Source organism: Cariama cristata, unplaced genomic scaffold (genome assembly GCF_000690535.1).
Source record: "Cariama cristata isolate BGI_N322 unplaced genomic scaffold, ASM69053v1 scaffold5237, whole genome shotgun sequence".
NCBI classification, from domain to species: domain Eukaryota; kingdom Metazoa; phylum Chordata; class Aves; order Cariamiformes; family Cariamidae; genus Cariama; species Cariama cristata.
The window spans coordinates 2,943-14,526 of record NW_009628216.1 but is presented as its reverse complement, the minus strand read 5'-3'; the positions used below and the strand labels follow the sequence as shown (position 1 = coordinate 14,526).

Below are 11,584 nucleotides of genomic sequence, written 5' to 3'. Positions count from 1 at the left end.
GAAAGAGTGGGACCAGGCAGAGGGGCGAAAAGGCTGAGAAAGGGGGCACAGCCCACACAGGATCCGAGGGCTGTCCCAGCCCCAGGGCAGACAGACCCTGAACCGTGTGCTTGTGCTTGGGCCCGTCCGTTCCAGTGGAAAAGTCCTGATAACGCGACTCATTATTTCTGAATGTCTCTCTGTTTTGACCTGAGCTGTGCCATTTGTAAGGGGCAAGACAATAAAACAAGCTGATATGAATAATTTATTGGCATGTCTAGATGACAGCTGCCAAGATCAGCAATCTCATGTTATTTACTTGTCAACATGTGTAATTTCTTTTTTTTTTTTAAAGAAACGTAGCTGTAAATGCCAGTGACATTTCAGATGGTATTTAAATGGTTTCAATCAATAGTATCCATGGTGAACTGCTGCTCTTTTTCTCCCTCTTTTGTTACTTAAAGGTTTGAACACAATGCTTTAATAGTGGGGTTTTTTTTTTCAGATTTCTAAAGCTTTGGGGTCTTTCTAGAGAGCAGATGGAAATTCTTCAGAAGAAAAGATGAGACAAAGTGGATTTGATTCTGATCTCAGTTGATCCTTGGGAACGCCACTGCAGTCAATGCGTTTATTCTGCATTTAATCATGGTGCAAACTGGGGATGAGGTGGGAATTTGGGAGTTGGGCCTAATTCAGGCCTAGAATGATTCCCATATTTCCTATATACTTTAACAAGAAGATTTCGTGTCTTCAGGAAAGTGTTTATATAGTTTGCAGATTTGAGAACATGGCAATGAAACTGTGGCAAGAAACTAGTGCTGTAGCTCATTGCACTGTTTGTCATACTGGTAGTGAAAATATATATGTCTTACATTAAAAAGAACCCCACAAAAACAAACAAGAAAGCATGGTGACTTTGGCCATTATTTAAGTAGATCCTATGCAACTGTAAACACTTGTCAGCACTTTTTGGAGTGGAAGGAGGGAGCAAGCTATTAATTCCATTCTTACCTGCCGTGTGTTTTGAATAACAATAGATTTTTTCCAACAGTGTAAACTATAAAGGATATTATTGTAATTAATAAGTAAGTATGGGTTTATATTTAAAACACGTCACCCAAGCCATCACCTGTGATATACTGGAAGGTAATAAATCATCTGGTATATTAAATAATACATATTTTAAAAGGAAAACAGATAGATATTGTTTAAAAACACACTCATAAATAAAGCAGCAAAAAGCTAAAGCAAACAAGGAATTTTTAGAGCAGGTGTTTAGAACCTGAATTTTTATGAGTAATTAGTTGACAGACTTACCCTTGGGTACAATCCCTCTAGTCCTTGGTAGGAATAGAGTAAGTGGGTTTGCTACCCAAATATGATAATTTTGTGAACTTAAAGATAGGAACAGCTGCTTTCTGTGGGTCTTTCCGTTAGTGAAATTTTAATATAATCATAAAGGTTTGAAATATTTGAGAGATAAAAGTGTGCAATTCCAGTTGGAGTTGAAGAATCAACACCAGAGTCTTCAAAGCAAAGCTTATTTTCCATATTCAGAGTTAGGTCTGTATAATGTTACAGATACATGAAAGGGGAACACAGAAACCTGGCACCTGCAAGTACAGGCATTATGGTAGCTTGTGTAATTGTACCAGAAATTAATTAAACACTAGGAATTAATATGGGCTGAGAGAACTTTGAAGGTGTAAGGGAATGTGTTTGCAGTGCCACAGGACTTCTCACTCCTCTGTCTTTAGCGTTGCACTTCTGGACAGCCCAAGGGCCTGATGCCACGCTCCTGCTGCAGAGAGCAGCCCCTGGGGGCAGCTGGACTGCTCCGAGACCCTGCCCGACGCCCGCTCTTTCGGATTAGCCTGGCGTACTGTACAGTCTTGAGACAAAAGTATGTTTAGTGCTCAGCTGGGGCTCGGGTACTGTTGTAATGAACTCTGTGTGAAATAATATGAAATGTATCAGCCACCGACATTGCAGAAGGGAGACACTGAAGTTATTCAACACCTGGTCTGATGTCTTCTGCAGAAATTAGTTAGCAGACAATGGCAGTATCCACAACGTGGGGTAGTGTCGGGGCTGCGTTAATATGATGTATGTAAAAAGTTCGTATATGGTATAACTTTTACACACAGAGATAATTAAGATGTGCTTCTTTAGATCAGGTAAAAGTGGCATTTTGAGAGATGTTCAAGAGAAGTACGTGTGTGCTGTTGCAAAATAGAGTCTGCACAAGAGAACTGTCTGAAAGATTATTGGCTCCGTATCAAATGTAGAGCCAAGGAGGGCTCAAAGTGCTAGTTGCTGAAACCCATATGGCATTTGTAGCAAGACAAGAAGAAATGAACATGCACTATGACATTATACCTGCAACCGCTCATAATAATGAATTAGGAGTAAGCGATAATAGTAAATTAACCTCTATAAGCTCAAAAGATCCTTCATTTGCAAGAGACTATTGAATTATTATACTGCTGATCTAAAATTATGGCCTGCCTGCAAATCGATAAAAATCAAAGTCTCTTCTCTAACGCGACAGAAACGAGCAGTAGAAATCTGAAATGAGAGGACAATGATGAGTAAAAAAAAGTTCAAACATTCACAAAGTGTTATCCAAAGTTTGCATGATAAGTACTCTGTCTTTTTGCCTCTCTCTGTAGAAAGCGGTGGGTTGTTTTAATGTGCTGACTTCTGACATACCTAACCAGCAGGGCTTACTTTTTTGCTATTCCATTAATAGATTTCACCCAGAAAAGAATGTCAGGGGAATAAACATAAAGAACTACTTCCGTTTATACTGCATGAGGCTGCCTCACTGCTTTTTGGCACCCGACCCTGGTACAGCAAGAGGAAAAATCTTGTTCTTGCTGTCTTGAAGCTAAAGAAAGTGACCTTTACATTTGTCCTTTCACATAAATGTGGTTTTCAACATAGGTAAAAAGCAAAAACCCCATCCTTCCACTTTTCAGAGAAGAAAACTGTATAAAACAGGTTTTCTTTCCAAAATCCTTTGTCCTAGAGAATTAAAATCTACCTGGAGGTTTCTGTGCCAGCCCAGCTCTGTGATGGTAATTCTCTGATGGACCATAGAGACTGGACTGGCTTAAGTCATCAGTGGTGCTGAGGAAGGCTGAAGAAAAGTCTTTCTCACCCTGACAAAAAGAGGTTTAGGATGCCTGAGCAAGGTAACTTGAAGGATGCCCAGGCGCTTTGCTAAGCAGATGGTCAATGGTCCACGATGAAGACCTTTCTCATGCAGTAAGAGGTGTTAAGACCAGGTTGAAGTCCTCCAGAGAGCTAAGGGATGACAACCTTTCAGTATTAGCTTGTCCGCAAGCTGAAATGTTTTACCACTTTTGGATTTGTTCCAAACAGAGCACATACAAATATTTGTCTTAGAAAGTACAGTTGTGAAGCTGAAGGAAGGTACAGCTTTTTAAACCTTTACATATTCAATCACTGCCTGAGCAGGACTGCTAGGGCTGAAGTCCTTTGTATTCAGAGATGTAGTAATGCCTTGAGAAGCTCCTGATCAGTGCAACTCCCTGCAGAGCAGGAGTTTTCATTGAGAAGAAATATATTCCTATAAAAGATGCTTTCAAATGCTTTATGACCAGGATGGAATAAAAATTGTAGAGTGCCTGTGATGGAGACTACTGATTCCCATGTTCATATAGGTAACCTCTTGCTTCTTCCCCTCCCTTGCAAATAGATTATTGGAGAAGTAAAAGAAAACTTTCAACCAAAGTAGCAAAGTACAGTAAAGGGGAGATTTTGAAACCCTGGTACTTGGCTTTTATTTATGGTTTCCTAAAAGCAGCAAAGTATTAATTTCAAATTTTGAAGCATGGATTTTGGTGCTCAGTGTGTTCATTTTCTGCTGATCAGATGTTGTGGTTTCATGCTGGGAACACTGTGTGAGCTGTGCGCTGGGAGGGCAAAAAGCTATTTGAATGAATCTCTTGTCCTTCTTCAGTTTTTTGATGTGAAGGCTTTGCTTCTGTCCAAGATTGAGCTGAGAGTATCGGAAGGGAGATTTCTTAGCAGTTCGCAAACATTTCATGTAGTTTTTAATCTCTAAGCTTTACTTAGTCTTAACTAGCCATTCAGCTGAGTTCAGTTCTCTACTTGGAAAGAAAGCAAGACCTACATACAAGTTGCATATAGGAAAGGGTAAAGACAGAAAGTCAAACGGGAGCGAACAAGCCCCCTTTTTGATGTAGAATGTTCTCCTTTGTAATGTGAGAAAGTTACCACACTGAGAAAGGCCTTGCTCGGGCTGTGTGTCTGACAGCAGGACAGACTTGTTTGAATAAACATATTAATGCATAACGCTGCTGGGGAATCCTGGAGTGACATTATTCTTCCTTTATGAGCCTGAAATGACTTCTGGCTGGGCCTCTGTGAAGAATGAATGTACTTCTAATTTATAATAAAATAGTAGTTCAGGATTTAGTCCCCCTTTCCTTGCGGCATGTAAACTTCAAAAGAAAAGAAATGGTATTTATTTATTTTTGTAGTAGGGAATAGATGGCAGTTACCTCTGAGTCATCAATTTTAAGATAAATGTTGAGAGATAAAACCGAGAACACAATTTTGGCGTCTCGGCAACGCTGCCAGCATAAATTCCTTCCTATGGATATTTACATTAGAAGCTTGCTGTGAACTTGGGTATTTCACTGTTTTTTTCTTGTTTACTTGTTACAAATCACTAACCAGTCAGTTATAAACCATAAAAGTTTAGATGAGGAGCTTCCGATTTAAATTCAAAGCACATTTTATGGACACAGAAACCCAGAAGGCTGACTTGATGGCTTTCTTACTTTAGACATTCCTGTTTTTTTTCAATGAAACAGTGCCTTTGTGGTCTTTTAAAACGTATCTATCAAATGGCAAACAAAAAAGCAACTAGCCAGTTGAGTCCCTGTTAGCACTTTGACCTTACCATTGATCACAGTCTCTACAATTTGAACAGGAATCTTTAGTGGTTTTTAAGAAATACTATTAGGCTACAGAGACTTTTCTAATGTTCATCTCTCTGTGTTACTGAGCTGATCACCTTTTGCCATCAAGTACTATATCAATGTCAAAATTATTAATGTTGTGGTTTAAGGCATATTAACGTCTGGCTACTGAAGTGCATGTGTTTAAACTGTTTTCAGCTCAACTGGTTGACCTTCTAATGGAAGCAATATAATTTATCCACAATGTTAGATTTCCTAAAAGATAGATTTTGAAAAGACACAGGCAGAAAATACTGATTTGTTCTACATTTTCCCTTAAGACTGAAATCTATATTGTATTTGTTTTTATTTAAGAAAAAAAAGGTACTTGTTTGAAAAGGAAGGCCTTGAAGTCTGCAAAGCAGCATTTGTTTTACTGGCACTTTGATTTCATCCTGCCTTTGATTTGCGTTTGTATACAGAGATGAATTGCTACCAGATCTGCAGAATTTGAGAACAGCTTGCAAACTTTTTATGGGGTTTTAGTCCTTGATCCTGCAAACACTTTTATAGAAGGGAACAACTTTGTGCGCATAGAACGACTGAACTCTGCTCCCAAGGAAGCTGTTGATAAATATATGACTGATTTAAAGAGAGCTACAGACAGGTCAGCATCGCTTGCTTTGACAAATAAAGCATTAGCAGGACCAGGATCTAGGAAACCAGAAGTGCAAGTGAGCTAAGAGTAAACTATTCACTTACAGATAATCTTGAATGGATTAGCTGGGTCAGACGTTGCTGGCAGTATTTAGAAGTATTGAGATACTTTAGTGCTATTTATTACAAACGATTAAAAACACTTCAGTGGGTCAGTAGTGCTTAAGTGTCTTGCAGGACTAAGGCCCACAATTTATATGCTGTACTCTGAATGGTTGGGAGCAGGTTATTAAAATTAAGAATGGGAAAACTGAAGATGAACTTCTGATGGGATATATAAGAACTAAAACTGTTAGTGATTTTTAAAGATTTGGCAGGAAAATGGACTTGCATACCTTCGTGACTGGTTCCACTTTTATTATCTATAATTTTATATGTATACATACGTAACTTTTCAGTAATGAAAAAGGGAGGAACAGCTTAGTGTAGTGGCAAATCTATTCTGGTCTTGTCTTGTCAACTTAAAAAACTTCTAAACTATATGATCAAGAACATCTGTTTCTCAGCTGGGGAATATTTAAGAGAAACTCACACATTTTTACTGTGACTATGTGGAACAGGTCCTGCCACACTCAGCAGTCACTCAGCAAACTTGCAAAGTCTTTCAGACTTTCAGAAAGTCTTAAATCAGCATAGTTATACAGAACCTAATTAATGGAATCAATGACTTCATTATTTATGTTAATTTGTTAGCTGAAGATCTGGCTCATCAGTCCACAGCGCACAGTTAAATAGACTGCTAAAGGTATCAGTAAGGTTTGCAACCTGCAAAGTAACTAATGAGCAATGTTATTACAAATATCTGCTTTGAAATGTCTTTTGACTTTATATACAATATAAAGATCACAACATGCTAATGTCAAACTGTCAGTAAATGAAATAGTAAAGACTAAGTACCTCTAATTCCAGCTCATCACGGTCCATTTCTTGATGAATTCCTCCCATGTAGTCATTTGGGTCATAGTATTCATGCACTGATGGATGGCTGGGAAAAAAAAGTATATTTTAGGACAGCACTTGGTACTCTAGTTAGTATATTAATCCATTCCAAGCTTACAGCAAGGCATTGTAAACATGAGGGACTAACAAGCACACCAAGAAGTTGTATATAGTTAATTATACACGCTATGCCATTTACACCAACAAATGTATTAAACAGAAATTACATGTATTGTAAGAGGAGTCTAAAACATTTGGCATCTGATGATGAATGAGAGACTTGTGAAGAGTCTTAGCATTTATTAATGATTTTTCTCCAAATGTAAAACTGGCTTGGGGGAAAAAAATATACAGAGAGAATAGCGGCAAAGTAGGGTAAGGGGTACCAGGTGACAGCTAAGTGGGCAGGTATTGGCCAGGGTTCAAGATAAGAGGTAATACTAAATTACTTACTGGTGAGCTCAGGTGATTTGCAGACACGAAAGTAACATCATTCTTGCCTAGCTGCTTGGCATTTTTACTTTGCCATAAAGACACAAAATTCCATCACATTGCAAAGTATTATAATTTTCCACCCAACTATTTGGATCAACAGCATTCTGTTGATTGATTTGAATGCAATAGGCTGTGCATAATGATTTAAATACTATTTAAACACGCAGCACTCTTCATGTTGCCATTCGCTATTGGCATGCTGCTTTTTACAACTTGAGCTCTCCAGAACTTTGACTGTCTATGCTCGGGAAGTTGCAAGCAGTGTAATGCTCTTGTGATCGCTTTTTTCTATGCTGGAATTTTTTTTCTGCAATGAAAGTAAACTCCCTTTAATTCTCTGTTAACCAGATACATGTTTCTTTGCAAGTGTGAGGCTATTTACGTGACAGCATCTGCTAATTGGCTAAGATACCCAAGTTGTTATACGCCGGCTAGATTAATCTGAACGGGATTTGGAGAAGTTACAGGAAGCATTAGGAACAAATGACTGTGTGGACACACTGGGCGACAGCACACTTGAATAGCTACCTGACTGCCCTTGCACAGGGGGATAGCTGTGAGGCAGGCCCTGGGATTAAGACCAACATCTACAGCTCAAAGTATGGCCACTGACGATACTAACAGTTGGAATCTACGTCTAAAGATTAAGGGGAAATATGAAGTTATTTGATTGGACTGAGCTGGTATTATGCAGGCATTTTGCAATCTAAATGATTCATCATGAATTAATCTTTGCTATTTTCCCAATATCATTGCTTTTGCAGTTGGAAAGTTGCAGGTATTGAAAGCCCCTCTTGCAAATGAGTTTGGAGGCATGCAGTGTAGGTGCTCCGAGAATAAGCGTGTCCTCTCAGCAGTGCTCTAAGCCCTGCTGCTTGTTCACTGCAAACAAGCTCAACACTGTAGCCTTTTGTTAAATGTTTCCACTAAAACATGCAGCTGTGCTTGAATTTTCAATGGGCTGGGAATAGGTGGCCACGCAGTAATATCCGATGGAACCATCTTTCAAGTAATCGGCACTGAGAGTCATGAGAGGAACAGACGTTGTGCATAGAAGCTGAGTTCCTGGCTGAATGTATGAACATTAACATGCCGTGAAAGTCACTTAGGAGCAGTACAGGATGAGTGCCTGTTTGTAGTCAAACCCTATTTCCTAGGAGAGCTGACAGGGATGCCCGGAGAGGCGTGCTGGGGTGTGTTTGTGTGCCGGTTGACGTTCACGGCTCAGGCTGTCTGTGGGTTCCCCTTCCAGAGCTGTACTGCACAGCCGGGACCCCTGCGCACTAGTCCTGCCTCTCGCTGTGTACAGAATCATCTCAAAACCAAGTATTGCTGTGGATTGACCAGATCACGGTCTCTGATACACAGCGGCGGAGACATTCAGAATCCTTTCTATTACTTTGTCCCTTGTGGAGATGCGTGGCAAGATGACAGGCAATTTGCCTGGGTTCCTTGGGGAGCTGTTTTCCTCTTGAACAGCATGTGAGGGCGTGGGGTGTGTGTGCCAGGAGATAATTGTCATTTTTATTTGTAAGTACAAAAGCATCAAACTACCATTAACAATAATTAAAATTTGATTCTAAAACATCCGTGACAGCACTGGTAAGTAATTTTAGTCCTAGAAAATAATTTATTTGAGTAACATCGCTGCAGGGTTATAATAAAGTAATTAATACACTGGAACAGAATATAGCAGCTCTTAGCATTACACGATTTATGGCAGCCATAAAAAAAAAGTTAAAACATAAGCAACCCAAACAGGCAGTGAGAGGAATTACAAGAAGCAATAACTTTATCCATCAAATGCCAGCAAAAAATGAGCTTTATGAGGCCATGTTGTGACTCAGTGGCATTACTCATGTGAGTAATGGCTTGCTAATGTGTAGAAAAAATGAAAACGTTTTGAGTTATGGCTCAATGGCGTATGAATCCTGGCTACTTCTGGGAGTACATGTTCACCAGCAAGTAAAGGTGAGTTTGTGAACTACCTGTAACGTTCCACATTAAGGAATGCAAGGATTTTCAAGGGCTTTACAAGTTGTTACTTACTCTTCAGGCAGCAGGTATGGGTCTAGCACGGAGACGGGTGGAGTAGGTGAGCCCATCTTGCTTAGAGCCATGATGTGTTCAAAAGTGATATCTGTCTGTGTGCCCACATCGACCAGCTGAGAGTCGTGGGGAGGAGTGAAGACCTTGGTGCGTGGAGTTCTTCTTAGCACCTGCACCACAATGGGCTCCTTGGCCGTCTTGAAGGCTTCCACTGCCTGCTCGTGTGTTGCCTTCGATAAATCCTTCCCATTGACCTGCAGGAAGAAAGCAAGCAAAGCAATGAGAGAAACAGTCACAAAGTGGAGGATATCTTTGTTGGTTTTGGCTGTTACTTCAAAAGTCTTGGCTTCCATCTAAAGGCATATACAGCAAGTACTAGGAACTATTTATGCCGTGTTATGCATCTCTCATTTTCCCCTTTCACTACAGTAACTTTACAGATCCTTTTTATTATCCGCTTTTTATTTTGATAGTTAGATTTTACAGGGCTCACTCCTTGAGCTAAAGTACAAACCAGCATCCCATTTGTGTCTTGCAGATTAGAAGTCCCTCAGCCCTTGTTCAAACAGAACAAGTTATCGATTCTCCTGTAACTCTTCTAGTTTTTGTTTGTTTGTTTTTTAATCTTTTAACCTTTTCGCTGAACAGAACCACTGGGACAAGATCTGAAATTACAACACTAATATATGTACGTCTGATAAACAATTTTTCAGATGAAACGTGACGGTGGTAATAGGTCACTGCAATAAAAACCTGCATTTTAGGGATGGGCATGGACATCATAGTGGGATAGTGAATGGAAATAGTAAGGAAAAAACAATCATGGGCTTTTTTTTTTTTTTAATAACTTTTTGTCTGTGTAGCTTGGCCATTTCCCGTGCCCAGATCTCACCACCATTATCTGCTGGTTGAGTGAATACCACCCAATGTAAATTGAGTAAATACACCTTTACTAAACATGACTGAGAGAGACGCCCCTGAGAACTACCAGTACTGGACGTGCCAGGCCATGGAAGGTGGGGCTCCGAGAAGAGAATTTGAACACAGATCCCTCCTATCTCAAAGGAGTAGTGAAGCTTCTGTTCACAGCAGCAAAACCGAAATGAGGCATTCAATTCTATACACGGTTTCAAATCTTTGGCAAGCACAGGTGTCCTTCCTGATTCAGAGAGAGGTCTTGGGCACTTCCAACCCACTGCGGATTTGCCTTTCACTCATGCTTAGCTTCCTTCCTCACGTGGTTTCTAATGAATTCTTCCAGAAGTATCTAAGTCTACCCAGGGCCTGTGAAAGAGGTGAGGTCATATTTGTCAGAATTTTTTGTAAAGCTGCAAAATCATAATTCTCATTTCTGGTTTTGGCTCATGAGAAATTTTAATGTTTCTGTGTGTCTTTGACTGGACGGATTGTAATTTTAAGAAAGCTAAACACAATGAACAGTTTGGAACGAACCGAAAAAAAGGCAGCCGAGGTGAAAAGACCGAATGTGTGCCCACTTCCTGCTGTTTCCAGCCTAACACGGAGATTTCTTTTGAAATTTGGCCTGTTTGTTAAGATATCTGCAAATCTGAAAGCTCATATGCAAAAAACTATGTTACAGAAATAGTGGGAACCACTGGTAACTCCAGTAAGTTTTTATTCTCTTTTAACCTGCAAACTATTGGCATTTTAATACAGATGAAAAGAAACAATTAAAGAGAAACTGCCCAGAGCAATTCGTGAAAGCTGTATGGTGAAATTACGATCCTAAAGCATCCACGCTATCATATAATTGTTACCATGTTCTTTGGACCGGGGCAAGTGTTGGCTGACACGTAGACATAAACTGCAATTTGAGATTTGAAGCCGCTACCAGCACTGGCAGTGGGGGTCCCTATCGTAGCAGTCCTTCTCATGAAGGAGCATAGTTTGTTTGTGTAAGTTCTTTATGAATGATGTCTTACATTGTACCCTTTCCAGTCAGACTGCTATTCACTTGATAAACCACATTAGGTATGAGTTGTACAGTGGAAACTGTTGCCTTCTGCATGGAAGAGTAGCGTATTTTTTCCAAGGCATAAAAATAATGAATTGCCTTGATTGGACATAGATGCGATAATGTGTAGGCTCAAGTATTCAGTGGTGGCTACTACTTTGTCATTTCATCGTTTTTGTACGTGTCTGAAACGTACACTCCTGTGGTGACTCTCCTACATTGGCTTCTTGAATGTCTGAAAACTCGTAAAACGTATGTCCAGATTCTGCTCTCTTTACTTGTATCAGATCACACTTAGTTCACACTGCGCTATGCCATGTCTAGTCTCGTTACAGTAAGTGGGGCAACTGAATGAGTAACGTTACTCAGCGCAGAAACTGAATTTAGCCCATACTTAACGCATTGCCCGCAGCAAAAAAGCTGGGTGGTAATAAAGAGGGTTAACTCGAGTGCAGAATAGATTGAAAAGGCTAAA

At 39.8% G+C, this 11,584-nt stretch overlaps 1 protein-coding gene across 1 annotated transcript in view; it reads right to left on the bottom strand.

The window, feature by feature from the left end:
• Nucleotides 1–9,388, bottom strand: part of LOC104165151 (E3 ubiquitin-protein ligase PDZRN3-like) — a gene marked incomplete at its 5' end in the record, with an annotated part of 16,254 nt that extends 6,866 nt beyond the window's left edge. Inside the window, 2 exon segments of the mRNA XM_009704712.1 lie at nucleotides 6,549–6,636; nucleotides 9,135–9,388. Coding sequence (XP_009703014.1) covers nucleotides 6,549–6,636; nucleotides 9,135–9,388 — 342 coding nt within the window.
• Between the last annotated feature and the right edge of the window lie 2,196 nt (nucleotides 9,389–11,584).